This window comes from Rhipicephalus sanguineus, chromosome 5 (genome assembly GCF_013339695.2).
Source record: "Rhipicephalus sanguineus isolate Rsan-2018 chromosome 5, BIME_Rsan_1.4, whole genome shotgun sequence".
Taxonomy (NCBI): domain Eukaryota; kingdom Metazoa; phylum Arthropoda; class Arachnida; order Ixodida; family Ixodidae; genus Rhipicephalus; species Rhipicephalus sanguineus.
In genome coordinates, this window is record NC_051180.1 from 94,417,810 (window position 1) to 94,436,629 (window position 18,820).

At 47.3% G+C, this 18,820-nt stretch overlaps 1 protein-coding gene across 2 annotated transcripts in view; it reads left to right on the top strand.

The window, feature by feature from the left end:
• The window catches only part of LOC119394001 (Golgi pH regulator), a 51,992-nt gene that overhangs the window by 17,451 nt on the left and 15,721 nt on the right, over positions 1–18,820 (top strand). For both annotated transcript variants that reach the window (XM_037661214.2, XM_037661215.2), the window contains exons 7-12: positions 2,250–2,330; positions 4,053–4,165; positions 5,279–5,367; positions 6,455–6,547; positions 8,917–9,012; positions 11,744–11,833. In XM_037661214.2, the coding sequence (XP_037517142.1) occupies positions 2,250–2,330; positions 4,053–4,165; positions 5,279–5,367; positions 6,455–6,547; positions 8,917–9,012; positions 11,744–11,833 (562 nt within the window). The remainder of the gene's footprint in view (positions 1–2,249; positions 2,331–4,052; positions 4,166–5,278; positions 5,368–6,454; positions 6,548–8,916; positions 9,013–11,743; positions 11,834–18,820) is intronic.

Sequence of the window (18,820 nt, forward strand, 5' to 3'; positions counted from 1 at the left end):
GAAGGTCACTTCGCTTGATGATGTTGACACGTTTCCTTATGCCATCATTTTGTTCAGTTACACCAGGTAAGATGCTAAAGGGGTTAGCTGCTAGCCTTATTATGTATGTATAACATTCCAATTTGTTGCTATTGCATTCATTGCTTTGCCCTTGCAGCTAAACTGTGTTTTCCATGGTGTGTTATTTCGCTTGGATTCAAGGTCTTTCTTGTCAGCATCAACTAGAACAGTGCTGTTTTGTCAGCATATTTCCAATAACATAAGTAAATTTCGGCTTTGTTAGGAGAAGTGCACTAACAGGGGCACAGCATAGCATGATATTCTATATATCAGATATGGCGGTGAATCTCTTCAATATACTGTAGGCTCTCATTAAACGGAACCTGAAGGGACCAAGAAATTGTGTTCCATGTAACAGGAGTTCCATTTAATAAAAGATGAACCGGGTAGCAGTATTCAGGCACGAAACCAATCTTATTAGAGGCAGTGGTTCCATTTAAGTAGCAATTCCATTTAAGAGGTTTCTGTTTACTGAGAGTCTACTGTACTCATTGTATGGTGCTGCACTTTTGCATTGTGCTTCTAAGGGAATTTCACAGCTGTTCAATGCGTGCGATAGTTTAATATGTCCATGTTCATCTGAATTTGTTTTCATGTAACAAAAATATTATGATTAATTGCTCTTATGATTTGTAAGACTATAACAATGTTTTTCTTTTAGAATCATCTACATAGCAAACTACTACCTTGTGTTAGATTCCTAACCGCAGATCAAATGAAGTGTGATATATTTTTTTCCCTTGACCAATTCTGTGTGTGCTACTGTGTGCAAAAAGCTTCATTATAGACTTTATGCAAAATCTGCTGCCATCTAGCAGCCACCGTGTGCATTTCCGCCATGTTGAAGGCTAAACGCACTCCGCATGCACACACATAAAGCCTACGTATCAACATTAGGCGGCTGATAGAAACGGCACTGCCGACATATTTTCGTGTGCTGTGTTGCTCAGATTGAGGAAATTGGGATGCTGAAAAAAGTTTGCAGGAAACTAACTTCCCTGTTATTAGATTTCCTTGTGGCCAACGGGAAGCAGCACATCATTCCGTTGCTTCGGCTTTACGACTAAAGCCGTGTTTACATTCACTGTTCTTAATAGGTGCAGTATATGACAGCATCGGCGCTGATCAGAGAACACTCTTTCGTGCCATGCCGAAATGAGACAGTTTTCGCGCCATGTGCTTGCAGGCACAGACAAACCGACTTTGTGTACAAGCTTCAAAGCTGCATCGCGGCTACATGTGTAAGCCTGCACTGCTGTTGACGACATTACTTTGCTTATTACATTGCGATAACAACTACAATTTATACGGGTAGCTCGTGCGCGTAATTTGTTCTCAGCGAATGGACTGATTGTGCTGGAACGCGTTGTTTGTATAGTTAGTTTTCGATTGTGAAGGCCTAGTTGAGAGAAGCGCCTATTTTCACAATTTATTTTATTTATTTTATTCTATTTTCGCTATTTATCTTATATTTATTTTGGGGGGAAAAGCCTGTACGGGGCTGCACCCTCCCCCCCCTGTACAGGCGTGCGTGTCGCATGCTAAAGCCTCTTCCTAATCACCCTACACTATACACAGGATATTCAGATAGCTAACAACGCTTTATTCGCTACACTGAAAACAGAGACAAATTTATAACCTAGTGCATAGCTTCATTGTCAACAGTAGTAGGCCTACATTTGACTCGATGACAAGCTTTGTACCTTCGTTCTCATTGCGAGGAAGTTCCTTACATGTAATAACTCTCATCGCCGTGACTAGGTAATCCCGTGTACAGGCCCTTACTCACTCGTCTGACATTTTTATGCCCCGATTAATTAATATCAAAGCAGATACAATCAAGAAGCTATACCAGCGACAGCAATACGATTTGGACACAAGCTTCCAACATGGCGCCGGATCGGTAGCTTCGTCAACCTGCCGACAGATGGCAGCAATTTTGCATATGTCTATTAGGCAGTTAGGTGCCACTAGTTCTGAAAATTTTTTATTGCATTCTATCACTTAAAAATGCAGGAGTCAGAGGAAAGTGGAAGTTTGTGATGAAAAATTCATAAACCGGGGGTGTGCTGGAGCCTATGTTTCTTCCATTTGTTACTTCAAGATGCACTAGTGTGTTTTTGTTACTTCTCCGATGATAGGTTGATTGTTATATGCTCTAATGTATTGCGTGATTTCAAATTTTACAGGGTGGTTACTCTCACCGATGTGCAGAACATGGAGAAGAAACTCCTTCAGACGCTTGATGTAATCATCATGAAGAAGAAAAGGTTGGGGGCTGCTTCTGTTTTCTCTCTATTTTTAAGTTATCGTACTATAATCACATTCATAGAGGTCTGATCAGTGATTTCTTCTCATGACATCTCACTGTGTGCATCACATTAAAAAAAGTGGCACTAAAAGTTGGTCCAAGTGCTAAGATCTGCAAGACCTAGTTGCGTTGATTGCTGCTAAAGAAAAAAAAAATTTTCTTTAGCTTTGATTTGTGCTGCCGTAAGGTTGAATAGGAAAGCTACGTTGCTCTTGCGTGTTATTTTGTTGAGCCTTTATTTTATTCGCTAATTTGTATTCTTTCTTATGAAGTCCTCACATCATTCATTAAATTTGTATAGCAGGGATAGAATAGAGCACCATTCGTAATCTTTCTACTGGACCGCAGAAAATGTTGGGGAGGGGTGAAGCATGTAGGGACGGGTGTTTCAGCTCCGCTAACGTGAAACCTTTGGAGGGACAAAGCATGCAGCGTGCGCCGGTGTTTCCCACAGCAAAATCACTGCTAATGGGCAATGAGAGACAGAAGAAAGATTAGACACAGAGATCCGCAGCCCACTTTTAGTTAACATGCACGCTGCAAATCTTTATTGTTTAACTACGCACAAGAGAATCTGCCACTGGCACAACATTGCAGGTCAAGATCCAGTGCCTATATATACGCGGTGGCCGGTGAATGGTTGTGCAGCGCGAGCAGTCGGTTTTTTCAATCAAGAAACTCGCTAGCAGACGCTATCTGCGTTGGCGTTGTCTCTTGCGCGCGAGGGCGCATTCTCGTACCTTGTGAGCTGGTAGTTCAGCGTTCATCGCAGAAAGAGCGTTTCCATAGTCAACGCGCGCCATTCTCTCTCTCTTGCCACACGGTGAGCGCTGAGGCGGTGGCGCCCTCTCTTGCGCTCAAGCAAATGGACAAGAAACAACGATGCACGCCGCGACAGCAGACGACGATGCCCGCCGACACACTGAGACCCTGAGGTGCTTCGCCCCTAAAAGAAAGCACAACCAGGGAAACCGCAGCACGTGATAACGCCTGTAACTGCTCTAAAACTGTAGCCACAAGCTTCTCATATGCAGAAATTTACTTCATATTTAATAGAAAGTCGATAAGGTATTGAGAAGATGCTACGTAAAGCTTGCTGTTGTTCTGACAGTCAGACCTAGTGCTGCTCAACGTTCCAGCAAATAAACAGCAGTGTGAGGATTGATCCCCACACACTCTACCAGGTGTGAAGATGCTTATTTGTTGCAATTGGGGGAGCCCTAGGACTGACTGCCAGGGCAGGGTATGGACTCCCAGAAATGAGCGGTGATCCCTAGACGTGCTGGTGATGATTCGCTGGCGTTTGTCTCTTTTGCTATGAGGCATACGTTTCCGTGAAAAATGTGTAAAAATGCTGCTATGCAGAAACGTGTCCAACATCGTCGTGAAGGTTTGCTACATTTAGAGAGAGAAATGGCCAAAGCTTTCGTGGCTAAGCACTAAAATACCATTGTTAGTAAGCTTCGCTTTTTGTCGACGGTTGCCCTGACTTTGCCATTTTAAAATTTGAGCACTGCTGCAGGTAAGTAGTTTGCTTTTAAAGTTCTTTTTGTGTTTGTAACTCAGGGCGTAGGTTACACATGTTAGAATATGTGAATTGAGCTACAGTGTGTTGCAAGTTCTGGGTGCAACTTTCATTGCACGTTGAGAAAGACGTCATTTCTGTTTTGTCTTACCATAGGATTGCCTTGGCCATAAGGGAGAAGCAGAAACAGTCGGCATCGAGTCGCCAAACCACCGGCATCTGGGGCATGCTGCAGAGCGTCACCTCGTCTGCGGCCAGCGGTACTGAAGGTGTGCTGGCGCCATGAGCCTAGCATTTGCACACAAGTGATGGTTGCACATTAGTTCAATAAACGTCAACAAGATGCACTTCGAGTCAGATCAGTCGGTCGGCAAGCATGATCCTTTAATCAGCGTGATCATTATCACCATTACCAGCTCTCCGCTTTCAGTGTCATTGGCACAACAACCACCAGTTGACAGTAGGCTTGTGATTGGCTGACTGCAACAGCCACATAAGACGCTTGTTGGAGTCTTGAATGTGTCTACTTTTTCTGTTGGACTTAGTATATTATATATACTATATTGTGCACTGGCACTCGCATTTCATCAGCACACGTGAAAATCAAAGTTCCAATCCATTTAAACTGCACTGTTAGTGGAGCGAAGGACTCAGAATGGCAACGTTCCTGAAAAAAAAAAAGTGTTAAAGCTGGCCGGCACAAGAAAGATGATAACCTCTTCAACCCTGCATGGACAAACTAATGTAGTTGTAGCCTACATGCTGCCACCTTAGTTATGTTTTGTTCTGGCACTCTGAAATGACTATGTAGTCCAACAAGTGGTGCTGAATAGCAACATACTTAGCAAGAAAAAATGACATAGGCTTTGTACTGGGATCACAGAAATTTGACAGAGAGATCGGGAAAGTGCTACTGGGAATGCATCAATCGTGCCGTACATCATTGTACATGAAAACAGACGCTGTGGCCCCAGGCTACGTCACACCTACATCATTTGTATGTGTGAGGGTGCTCCTATGTATGATTCTCCGTGTACCCGCTACGGTGGTCTAGTGGTTAGGGTGCTTGACTGCTGACCTGCAGGTCACGGAATCGACTTCCGGCCGTGGCGGCCGCATTTTCGATGAAGGCGAAAATGCTTGAGGCCCGTGTACTTCGATTTAAATGCACGTTAAAGAACACGAGATGGTCAAAATTTCCGGAGCCCTCCACTACGGCGTCTCTCATAATCAAATCGTGGTTTTGGGACGTTAACCCCAACAATTATATTATGTTAGGATTCTGCGTGCGAGCCTCTGCAAATGAGTGATTGAAATCTTAGATTTCATTGAAAACTTCACGTTATTTGAGGGCATGCATGAATGTCCTGTGTTTGTTCCAGACATTGGCCAGCTGAAGCAGAGTGTAGAAGCCCTGGAGGAGTTCAGCCGACAGTTGTTTCTGGAGACTGTGGAGATACACAACATGATGGTGAGTGAAGTCTTGCTTGTCTAGCACACGGTTGATGGCTTAGTTTCTGGAACATTGACACCGACACCACATTTTCTGCGACACTGGCTCCTTAGCACTGTCGCGTTAAAAGAGAGGACAAAATGCATGCAGCACACTATGACATGCATGCACACTCTGTTTTGTCACCTCTTTTTTATCCATGTCTCTAAAGTGCATTCGCATTCCTTCAATGTCTGGGATGTTGTAATCATGTGGGCAGCCATTACGCAAAGGGCATTCATGATGGAAACCTGAATGTCCCAGCATTGTAATCTTTTTCCTTTTTGCTTAGCCTTTTGTTTTCTTTTTTAATCACGCCATGATTTTAACATACAGTGATGATACACTCATTAGTTTGTAGCCACATGTTACTGCTTTGAGCATTATTTCTCTTGTTTTGTTTCTCTGTTGTAAAAGATCTCTTTAAGCTTGGTATTCTCGGTCAACTTTGTTTTTTGTTTTGTTTTTTGCTTTGTATGGTGCGCTGTTTATTGTTATTTTCCTGTATTACATAAATGTAACCCCCCGCCCCCCCTTTTTTTGTGAGCTTGAAATTACGTTTATGTTACAAATCTAACCCACTCCCCTCTGTAATTCCCTCAGGTCCTGAGGATAATGAAATTAAAAAATAAATAAACTGTTTGATAAGATATATCAGAAGGTGATAGATTATCAATTTATCATGCCTCAAGATGTAATTGCAACCTTCCTGCCGACATCAGTATAGCTTAATTCCCAACTTACGAGCACAACTTGACAAAAAAATATGCTCTGGGTAGTGCAACAATGGCAAGTGGCAAGTAAAACACACACTTGCTGGTATGAGCACTGGCATCAAAAGAAAGGCATACAGCACAGCAACTTTCTGGTGAAAGAGCAGTTACAAACTCTCAAGAAACACTGAACGAGGATTGTGCAAGCTAACACCGAGCTTATGCTAGTGTGATGGAAAAACTTGCCAGGCGATGCTTATGGGTTCTCATGGTCCTGACTATGCCGTTGAAAGCTCTTTGTTTTTCTTCTTTGTTACTTGTTTTCATGCACACTTTATTTTGTTTTTTTCCAGGAAAGGATAGAGTGGTCCAAAACCTTCAAAGGGAAGTACTTCAACTTTATTGGCTACTTCTTCTCGTTGTACTGCATATGGAAGATATTTATTGTGAGTCACTTTCACTCTGGTTCTGTCATATATATTTCATTGCACTCAATTTACCTAGGCAGGGCTCTTTACAGTAGAACTCCTTTATAAGAGACACTGATGTCAGAGAGAAATGGGTGTGAGAGGCACCAGTGTGCCTACATTGAACTAGGGGTTGATCAGAAAATGAGAAACTGGTACCCACTTGTAAGAGACATCTCATATAAGAGGCAAGAACTGCACCCCGGTATGTGTCTCTTATAAAGGGGTTCAACTGTATTAGCACTGTGGGCCTAATAAGGCTTGTTGCTCACATGTGAAATCGACTTCAGTTATCTGTCAAACCTGATGGTACTGACAAACATGATCGAAGTAAGAAGTGGGTAAAATTGAACAAGAGGCATAAAAAACACCAAAGCACACCACTGATTCACTTTGCGGCATTTCGCCGAATGCCCTCAAATGCATTGAAAATATACTAGCGTTTGGTTGTCATTAGCCCCACCCTAAAAGGGCTTTACAGTGAAACCTCGTTAATACGTAGCTGCCAGAAACGCGGCATAGTTGCGCACTAAACGGTAGTATGCATTAACCACCAAGTACAAATTTGCATCTCCTGATGTGCGCTGTCGCAACAAACAAAGAGATACAGAGAAACAAAGAGATGCTTAAAGTACCCTCCACCAAACCCTTTCTTTCTTTTTGCCAAAATGCAGAGAAGATTCTGGCACTCCCGCATGAATGTCCGATAACGCGCGGTGGCGATGCCAAGGAGCATTTCGAAACTATTGCAGGGTACGGGATACGCAGCAACTGACGTAGCAACATAAAGACAGTATTGGCTTTCCGCGATACATGTGTATGCGTCTGAACTGCGACCTGCTACTATGTAAGTGAAAACTGACAGTTTGATTAAAACGTGGTACAATTGCGTGGAGCCGATCGTCCCTGGCTAGTTGCATACAGCACGTCACCTACTCAGCCCATGCCATCACTGCCGGACCACTTGCTGTAACCGTACGCGCGCATTTGCCGTGTGAGTGTTCTTCGTACCCACTACGCTCCAGACCGTGCACAGATGCAGCGAGTAGCTTGTTGGGTTAACATGGCGATGACGAGCTTCCTGCAAGCGATGCGCACTCCGCGATGCTCTAGCAGTCCTGGCAGTGAATGAAATTGCGTTTTGGTTGTCAGCTAATAAAAGCGTGCAGCACGGTTACAACAGTGCTATGCTATCTGCATCATATGTGTGCGTTGAGTGTGATAGTGTCAATGCAGCGAGGTTTCTCGGTGCCTGCAACCCACCATACTCAATTCCGCAACAGTGAGCTGCCTTCGTTCCTACATAGCGGTGCGGGCTTGAATACGGTCACAGCAATCGGAGGCCCAGCACGTTCAGGTTGTCTCCTGTCAAAAGTGTGCAGTAGGCTTAAAATAGCGTTACTCCACACGCGTGCCCGAGCAGATAGCTGAAGATAAGGTTGTCGGCGATAATTCATACTGGTGGGTTCGTTGGTGGCCGCCACCTTGCCTTCGTTCTTTCCCGATGCTTACCCATAAAAGCATCGCCACAATGGCACAGAATTCGGAATAGTTGATTGACCGTTCTTCACACTTGAAAGGACGAAAGACCTTTTGTGGCACATTTTGGTGTCAGCAAGTTCAGCGGCACAGTAAACTTTTATGGCACAAAAAGTTATCGCAGTACACAGAGTACGCACTAACCGGTAGGCATAGGACGAAACAGTAGGGCTTAAGCGGTGAGCAAATGCATTAGGCTTTATGAGACTCAGTTGAGGATTTCTTCGCAACTATGTTTTAACCGTTAGTATGTTTAAAGTGGGTGCATATTACAAGGGTACACGCTGTGTGTTTAAATCCTAGGATGTACAAATTGGAATTAACTTATTGCCCACGTACTCACACTTTCAAAACTTTACGTAAGCAGTTACCGTAACAACTCCTCCACAGTTACGGGATTTTTTGTATGCCACAGCAATCCTGTGCCTCTTCCAGTCAAGCCAGTTGACACTGATAACACATGCTGATAGATTTGTTTGGGTGTTGTGCCTTTCCGTTAGCTCGTCGTTACACACCTGTTTAACGAATTCAGTCGGTCGCCAACCACTGCAACTGATGTCCTCGAAAGTGTGATAAACTCAGACTACAGCCTGTGTTTGCATTTTTCTCAACCATATGCGCTATGGAAGCATGGCAAATACAAGCAGTTGCCTGTTGCTTGGCCAACGTACCATATTGGTTGCCGGAAGACGAATATATTTTTATCGCCTATAATTGCTGCCCATGTTGCTGGTACTTGACTGTAATAATTTTCTATCACCTCAACTGTAGTTACCGGAATTATATATAATCTTTTAAATATTTTGCAGTGCACAATCAACATTGTCTTTGATCGCGTCGGGAAGGTGGACCCTGTGACGAGGGGAATGCAGATTGCTGTCCATTACATGGGATTTGACGTTGATGTGAGTCAACTTGTCTTCCTGGCTACTCTCTCAGATTTGTGGTTTTCGTTTGGTTATGATGATTTCTTCTCTGAGCGAAAGTTGCTATGATACACAACCAGTGGAATTCGTATGTGCTGTGGTTCAGTAATGTCTTTATAGAGCCTGAAGCAGCATGCCAATGTTGTTTCTATGCTAACCTCACCCATTATTGCAGGACTTCTTCTCCTGCAATGTAGAATGAATCGACGCCATTTAACGATTCAGAGTGCGCGCTGACAACTCTTTTTTTGACACTGAACACGCATCAGTGACACTGTTGACGTTGATGTGACATATGTACATGATGTCTCACACCACAAGACTGCTACACTCAAACCTCATTAAGCTCAGACCACTTATAACGTAACCGCTTACAGTGCAGTACCGGCTATAATGCGGTTTTTTCTGACTCCCGTTTACTCTCCCATAGAACTCCATGTATACGCATACCGCTTATTGTGCAGACCCCCGAGATGAAAGACCGGTTATAATGCGGCTGCCGGAACATTCTCAGAGATGCGAGGATGCGAGCGTGCTTCTCAGCGGAGATGCGCCGGCGGGGGAGAGAGCGGCGACGGCATTACAAAGGAGGAGGGGACGCGGAACGAACGAACAAGGAGCGGGGGGAGGGAAAAAAAGGGATGGCTGTGGGGGACAGCAGCCCGGCGCAGGTGCGTGGTGTGAGGAGGGGGAGCGGTTGCGCGGCCGACGGAGAAGCCTTTGCCCCCTTCGGCCGCTTGACATGCGCGCTTCGTCGTTGCTTCGTCGTAGAGCGCAGATATCGCGCGTGCAACCTCGATTCCCCCGCAAGTAACAATGCTTTGAGACGCGATTGAGCTTTCGCCTTTGCCACCAACAGGCGGACTTACAAGCTTGAGAGACTTTTTCGGGATAGTTGCCGCGGCTGTTCTCCCGATCGCGAACCGAAACTTCGTTTCACGCGTGATGCCCTCGGTTTAGCTCGCGAGTGCGATCTCTTCTACTCCCGATCTTCGTGTTGCCTAGGGCAAGCTTCTCGCGGTGGCATGCCAAGTTGCAACGCGCACGCTAGGCCTAACGAGCGCTAGCTGCCATATCGGCGGCCGCGGACTACAGAAGTTGCGGTTTGGTGCCGAGTCATTGAAGCATTTTGCAATTGTTGCATTTAGAAGGGGTGACTTACATCTTTCACGAAAACGCGGGCGTGCGTGTGAAACACTAGAGTGGTGGTTTGTGGTCGCCACCGTTTTCGACATCGCGGACGCGCGGTGTGTTACCGCGGCGACTTCCCGTGACGGCGCATTTTTTCCGCGTTCGTTGTGTCGGCACCGCAGGTCCGCGGACGCTAACAGTTCAACATTTTCAAATGTAAGCAGATGCAAACTTACGCCCCAGTCGCATGCCGCCATAGTCGGAATCGCGCGCCTGCCTGTTGGTCATGTTTTGTACACGTGCAACCTTTCAAAAATGTTGTTTTGGTTATAGTGCGGTACCGCTTATAGGGCGGATATTCGGGACTCCGGCGACTTACGTTATAAGCGGTCTATGCTGTATAACAAAGTCACATCTGTCACAAAAATAGCTTCGTCATATCCGAAAATTCGTTATAAACGTTTATTTGCAGCACTGTATCTGTGACAAGATTACTCTTCTTTTACTTCGTTATAACGATAATTCGTTATATCCACGTTCATTATATCGAGGTTTGAGTGTAGTATCTCTTTGAAGGCTACACTTGGTTACTTTTGTTTTGTGACCTTCATCAGCATGTTTCTTGCAAGATCAAGGCCTCTCCCTGACATATTACTGATATTGCCATCTCCCAATCTTTTAATTAGTTCTTCCACCTTCTTAGCTGTCAATTTTACGCCATATTTGTTCGTCCCATCAAATTGTGTACGCTTAAGACTAACGTCGTTAAAAGAAATGCTTTGTGTACAGCTTAAACACATGTGCCTCTTGTGCAACTGTTTAATTAAGTTAGGCATGATGTCCGTTGCGATGCTAAGAAATTTCTATACCAGAAACATTTAGGTTGTGGTGTCGCTTCTTAAAGGGTGTGTCACCAGGTACGGCCATTTTGAGCTGACAAGCTCAGTGCATACATTGCATGCTCACGATCACCTCTGTCAAGATTTACTACGCTATGCGCCGCAGAAAGAGCTCAGATTTCAAACTGAACGTCGCTTGCCCGCCTTCTCATGGGTTTCGCGCTCTGAGATGGTAGAGATGATGTACAACACCGAGTGTGTCTACTTTAATATTGGCAGCGTTTCTAGAACCGATCAAATTTCCCAGCTTCGCGTGTGCCAGCACAAGCACTGTCACTGCGAACCACAATGCAGGAATTGCCACTTGCGATTCATTTCACGTTGCTCGGCGCTCGCTTGCTTCCTTGTGTCATTGTTCTAGAATTTTACCTAACCAAACAGAGGGAGAGCTGCAAAACTGAATTGGTAAAAATGTTAGGTGTCAGTGCTGTACCATGCAGTATAAACTACAGGGAAAGAAAGAAAGTGTGTCGCGTACACACATTGTGATGTCCGTAATTTGCTTGTGCATGCTGACTGTGCTTGCTACAATTGTTGTGATCTGTGCATTGCTTTGCTTGTTTTTTTGGGCCACAAGCTCACCCATTAAAGAGTACCTAACTGATGCTTTTCATGGTATTTGGTTTTTATGATATTGTGTGTCTTTGATATCTGACGAAATATTGTTATTTTGCCTGTAGGTGAAGTTTTGGTCGCAGCATATATCTTTTATTCTGGTTGGCATCATTGTCATCACTTCTATACGAGGCCTATTGATAACCCTCACTAAGGTAAGCTGCATTATTGTATTTCTTAGCGTGCCATTTGGAACCTTAATGCTTGTTTTTTATTGTCACTGTAAAAAAATGACATTCCTACAGTTAAGATTGGTGCCAGCACAAAAAAATTGGATAGTGTGGGACTCCAATATTTTCGTTAGACACAGCCACATATATAGAATATGAAGGAGATTACAAAATACTTCATGATGTCATTGTTATGTTGCGTTGTTGTTGGACCGCGAAGGATACGGGACCAGCCCAGTCGAGAGCAGAAGTAGAACTGTTTATTCTCCAGATCGAGGTTACAGACGCGTAACATAGGTGGCGCTAGTTGCTGTCCTTTAGTTGAAGGCGGCGCATAGATGGCAGCACTAGAGAATTAGCTGGGATATTGCGCGCATATGTAACACGCCCCTTTTTTTTTTGTAACCCAGCTTTTCAGTTTTAAGTGAAGTCGCTTCTTAAGCTGGGATAGCGTGCAGGAGGCTTGATCCTTCTTCCGGAGCGGGTGGTTTTGAGGTGGGCGAGGCCGTTCCTCAACTTGCTGTGATGGAACTGGTGGGCTCGGCTCAGCAATGTCGTAGTCCTCTGGCAAAGCCTCTGCAACAGTCTGCTCTGTGTTTCTTGGTCGCAGATGGATGCGATTTCTGAAGAAGATGCCTCCGGTGTCTGTCTTTACGGCGTATCTTTGACGTTCTGGACCGACGTTCACCACGGTGGCTTTTTCCCATTTTTGATTCAGGTGGAGCCACACAATCTGACCAGGAATTAGTGCTGAGAGATTTCTTGTGTGGCAGTCTCCGTGTTTGTGTTGCTGCTTTTGCCTTTCATGGAGAAGCGTGTGGTGAGTTGCAGTTGGAAAGTTCGGTTGTAGTACGCTTGGAAGGGTTGGTAGAAATGTGCGCAACTTCCTGCCCATTAGCAGCTCAGCTGGGGATTTCCCTCCTATTGTTGGAGTTGAACGATAGTTAAGCAGCACAACTGCGGGGTCTTTGCCTTCTTCTGATGCCTTTGTCATCATTGATTTGACTGTTTGGATGGTCCTTTCTGCTTGGCCATTGCTGCGGGGATACAGTGGAGATGAATGGACATGTTTGATGTCCCAGTCATAAAAGAAATTTCTGAGCTCGGCGCTGTCAAACGGTGGACCTTGGTCAGATATTACAACATTTGGTATGCCAAACCTGCCGAATGTATCCTTGAGTACCTGTATTAGTGAACAGGCTGTGGTACTCGTCATCTGCCGAACTTCTATATACTTGGAGAAGTAGTCAACTATTAGAAGGTATGTTTTGCCTCTAAGATGAAAAAAAACCATGCCAAGCTGCATCCAAGGGCGGTCAGGCAGAGATCTGTCCAACAGTGGCTGCTGCGGATTAGCATTCCGGTGTGACTGACATATTTCGCACCTGTTTACCAAGGATTCAGTGTCCTTGCTTAAAGATGGCCAGTACACACTCTGGTTTGCCAAGTTCTGCAAGCAGTGATTCCGCGATGCGCTTGGTGCAACGTTTGAAGTACAGTTGATTGACAAGCTGTTGGTATGACTAGCCGCTGGCCATAGCAAACAAAGCCTTCTGTTGTGTGGAGTTCGCTTCTGATGTGGTAGAATGGCTTGACATTGTTGTCGACGTCTGAAAGCCTCGGAGGCCACCCATCCTGTATGTATCTTGCCACTTTTTGTAGGGTCGGATCTTGCGCAGTTGACTCTGCAATTTGACGAAGTCTTGCTGGAGTTGCTTGGATCAACGTTGATACGAGAAGTCCTTGATCATTATCCGCTGTTTGCATCTGGCTAGATGAGTCTGGTGCACGTGACAGTGTGTCTGCTGCTGTCATTTGCTTGCCTGGTACGTAGGTGATAGTGATGTTGTATCGCTGTAGTCGCAGAAGAAGTCGCTGGATTCTTGGTGAGAGCTTGTTGAAGTCCTTATTTTGAATACCGATCAGTGGCTTATGATCAGATTGCACTGTGATGTGTCGCGCGAAGGTATAGTAGTGAAATCTTTCACATGCGAACACAACAGCCAGAAGCTCTTTTTTCTATTTGTGCGTACCGCTGCTGTGTGGTTGTGAGAGCTGCTGATGCGTAAGCCACAGGTCTGCCTTCTTGTAGCAGCACTGAGCCCATTCCATAGGAGCTGGCATCCGTTGAGACTGTGATGGGCTTGGATGAATCGAAATAGCGAAGCACGGGTGCCGTCATTAGTTTCGATTTAATGAGCTCTAGGGTGTCGGTATGCTGCTGCGTCCAGTGCCCAGTGGACATCTGTCTTTAGTAGCTCACGAAGAGGTGTTGTCGCTTCTGAGAAGTTGGGAATCAACTTAGTTAGGTAAGTTGCCATTCCCAAAAATCTTTGTAGTTCTTGCTTGTTTGATGGCAGTGTTATCGCTTTGATGGCTTTCACTTTATCTGGGTCTGGAGCGATCCCTTGAGGTGAGAGTTGGTGACCCAAGTACGTAATTGCCGTCAAACCCAGCTGGAGCTTGGCCTTGTTGAGTTTTAGGTTGTTGACGCGTGCTACTGTGAGCACATTCCTGAGGCCTTTCTCATGCTCTTCAAGGTTTCGTGACGCGACCAGAACGTCGTCGAAGTAGGGCTTGACGGTAAGTTGCCGTTCAAAGACCCTGTCAATAGCTTGCTGGAAGAGCTCGGGGGCTGTTGCGAGGCCAAATGGAACACGAAGAAATCGATATCTTCCCCAGGGCGTCGTGAACGTACACAAACGTGAACTTGCTTCATCCAAGACCAGTTGGTAGAAAGCACTTTTTGCGTCAAGGACGGAGAATATTTTTGCACTGCTAAAGTTTGCGAAGAGTTCCTCCGCCACAGGCACCTGGCAGTGTTGTCTTTTGATGGCCTTATTTAAGTTCTGAGGATCTAAGCACAGGCGGACGCTGCCGTCTTTTTTGGTGATGATAACAATCCGATGGACCCACACGTGGTAGTCACGTAGACGAAGACAGCAGTCAGCACGTCCGAGATGAAACTGTTTATTTGGCCGAACTTGTGGCCGGGAAACTGAAATTCACAGTACAGCAATACGCTGATAGCGGTGAACAGAGCGTCGACCGTCGATCAACTAACAAGCGGTGAAGCGCGTCGGCATTTAAACATGTGCCGTCGAATATTCCAGCGTTATCGCTGGCTATCGTGCAATTTCTAGAATAATCTCGAGTGTGCGCGTCTTGCGCGCAATCTTAACAAAACGATCTACAATGATCGTGAAGGTTCTCGAACAATGAGGCGCGGTTCGCGCTGAGCGTTGCTGGCAGTCTTTGTGGCCGAAAACCGAATATAGCAAAAGTGATAAAGAAACGCACGTGGCAATGCCCCCCTCTGAAAGAGCATCGTCCCGACGCTTAAAACATGACACGGGGAGGGGGGGGGGGGGTGGCCAATACATGCAACAATAAATAACAAGAATAAAAGCAAGAAAGAACAATAAACAATAAGCAAAAGTACAGTCCTCAGATTCACTAACGCGCGTAATATGGCTTGAGGCGCACGACATGGACGACTTCAGGTCGCGCACGGCGCCGCTGAAAGTTCGTAATGCCGTCAGGGACAACCTCGTAGTCGTGTGCGCCGAGGCGCCGAAGTACCCTGTACGGTCCGAAGTATCGTCGCAGAAGCTTCTCACTAAGTCCCCGTCGGCGTATTGGCGTCCATACCCATACACGGTCACCGGGTTGGTATTCCATGTGGCGTCGTCGAAGGTTGTAGCGGCGGCTGTCAGTCGTCTGCTGGTTCTTAATCCGTAGGCGGGCGAGCTGTCGTGCTTCTTCGGCGCGCTGTAGGTAGGTGGTCACGTCGATGTTTTCCTCGTCGGTCACGTTTGGTAACATGGCGTCGAGCGTCGTTGCCGGGCTCCGTCCGTAGACCAACTTGTATGGCGTCATCTGTGTCGTTTCTTGTACGGCCGGGTTGTACGCGAAGGTCACGTACGGAAGGATGGCGATGGCGTCCCATGTCTTGTGTTCGACGTCGACGTACATGGCCAGCATGTCGGCGATGGTCTTATTTAGACGCTCGGTGAGGCCATTGGTCTGCGGGTGGTAAGCGGTGGTGCGGCGGTGGCTCGTCTCGCTGTACTTGAAGATCGTCTGAGTTAGGTCCGCAGTAAAGGCGGTACCTCTGTCTGTTATGAGGACCTCTGGGGCGCCATGACGCAAGACAATGTGCTCCACGAAGAACTTGGCTACCTCGGCGGCACTGCCTTTGGGCAAGGCCTTTGTCTCGGCGTAGCGGGTGAGGTAGTCAGTCGCCACGACGATCCACTTGTTTCCGGTATTGGACGTCGGGAACGGGCCCAGTAAGTCCATCCCGATTTGCTGGAACGGCCGTCGAGGTGGCTCGATAGGCTGTAGAAGTCCGGCTGGCCTAGTGGGCGGTGTCTTGCGTCGCTGGCAGTCCCGGCAGGTCTTTACGTAACGGGTGACGTCGGCGGAAAGGCGCGGCCAGTAGTACTTCTCCTGTATTCTTGCTAGCGTGCGAGAAACACCCAGGTGTCCAGACGTCGGGTCGTCGTGTAGAGCCTGGAGGACCTCTGGCCGCAATGTCGAGGGTACCACGAGAATGCAATCGGCTCGAAGCGGTGAGAAGTTCTTCTTTAGGAGAACACCGTTGCGCAAGAAAAACGACGTCCGTCCCCGCGTGAATACCTTCGGAACGACGGTGGTCCTGCCCTCGAGATAATCCACAAGGCCCTTCAGTTCCGGGTTGGCTCGCTGTCGTTCGGCGAGGTCGTCGGCACTTATGGCTCCCAAGAAGCTGTCCTCATCCGGGTCGTCGGGCGGTGGTGGGTCGACAGGGGCACGAGACAGGCAGTCGGCGTCGGAGTGTTTTCTTCCGGACTTGTACACGACGGTAATGTCAAACTCTTGAAGTCTTAGGCTCCACCGTGCGAGGTGACCTGAAGGGTCCTTCAAGTTAGCTAGCCAACACAAGGCGCGATGGTCGCTCACAACTTTGAAGGGCCTGCCGTAGAGGTAGGGGCGAAACTTTGACGTAGCCCAGATGATGGCGAGGCACTCCTTTTCTGTTGTGGAATAGTTCGCCTCTGCCTTAGACAGCGACCGGCTAGCATAACTGATAACCCTTTCCAGTCCACCCGTCTGCTGCACAAGGACGGCGCCGAGTCCTAGGCTGCTTGCATCGGTGTGAATCTCCGTATCGGCATATTCGTCGAAATGCGCAAGTATCGGAGGTGTCTGCAGGCGTCGTTTGAGTTCATGAAATGCTTCGACTTGCGCTGTTTGCCACCTGAATTCGACGTTAGTCTTCGTGAGAAGCGTCAGTGGTTCGGCGATCCGTGAAAAGTTTTTGACGAATCGTCTGTAATATGCGCATAAGCCGAGAAATCGGCGCACGGCCTTCTTGTCGGTGGGTGAGGCGAAGTCGGCGATGGCAGCTGTTTTCCGCGGGTCTGGGCGCACTCCAGACTTGCTGATCACATGACCCAGAAACAGGAGCTCGTCGTACGCGAATCGGCACTTTTCTGGCTTCAGGGTCAGTCCAGAGGTCTTGATTGCTTGAAGTACTGCCTCAAGCCGCCGGAGATGCTCGTCGAAGGTCGAGGAGAACACAACGACGTCGTCTAAATACACAAGGCACGTCTGCCACTTTAATCCGGCCAGTACGGTGTCCATGACGCGCTGGAACGTCGCAGGTGCCGAGCAAAGACCGAAAGGCATGACCTTGAACTCAAAGAGGCCATCGGGTGTTATAAAAGCGGTCTTTTCTCGGTCTCTTTCGTCTACTTCGATCTGCCAATAACCGGTCTTGAGGTCCATCGACGAAAAGTACGTCGCGTTGTGAAGTCGATCCAGGGTGTCGTCTATCCGTGGGAGGGGGTACACGTCCTTCTTCGTGATTTTATTCAGGCGCCGATAATCAACGCAGAAGCGCAGTGTCCCGTCCTTCTTCTTCACTAACACCACGGGTGACGCCCACGGACTCTTTGAAGGCTGGATGATGTCGTCGCGTAGCATTTCGTCGACTTGTTTCTTTATGGCCTCACATTCTCGCGTCGAAACTCTGTAGGGGCTCTGACGAAGTGGTCGAGAATTTTCTTCTGTTATAATGCGGTGCTTAGCAAGGGGCGTTTGTCGGACCCGCGATGACGACGCGAAACAGTCCTTGTATTGCAGGAGCAGGTTTTTGAGCTGGTCTTGCTTGACCTTCGGAATGCTCAGGTTGACGTCAAAATCCGGTTCGGGGCCTCTATTCGTCGAAGCAGGTTCGGCAGCATAGAAGAGGGCGAAAGCACTGCTGGCGGCTACACATTCGTCGATGTAGGCAACCGTCGTACCAATGTTGAGGTGCCGATATTCGTGGCTGAAGTTCGTCAGCACTGCCTTTGCTTTACCTTCACGCAGCTCGGCTATACCTCGTACGACGCATATTTGACGGTTCAGGAGTAGGTGCTGATCGCCCTCGATGACGCCTTCAAGGTTCGCAGGTTTTTCGGTGCCGACGGAGATAATGACGCTGGAGCGTGGCGGAACGGTCACCTGCTCTTCTATCACATTCAATGCATGCTTCCCTGGCGTCGCATGGGGCGGGAGCGCTTTGTCTGAGGTTAGTGTTATCGACTCAGACCTCAGGTCGATGACGGCACCATGGTCACTTAGGAAGTCCATTCCAAGTATCACATCCCTGGAGCAGTTCTGTAGGATTACAAAGCTCGCAGGATAAGTCCGGTTTTTGATGGTGACTCTCGCCGTGCAGACACCAATCGGCGTTATCAGATGGCCTCCAGCGGTCCGGATCTCGGGGCCTTCCCAAGCAGTCCTAACTTTCTTCAACTTTGCTGCGAACGGCCCACTGATGACGGAATAGTCGGCTCCAGTGTCGACGAGAGCGGTGACGTTGTGGCCGTCGACCAGAACGTCGAGGTCGCTAGTCCGCCGTCTTGCGTTGCGGTTACATCGTGGCGTCGGGTCACGGCTACGTTGGTTTGCACCGCTGTTTTCGCGTTGCGTCGTCAGGTC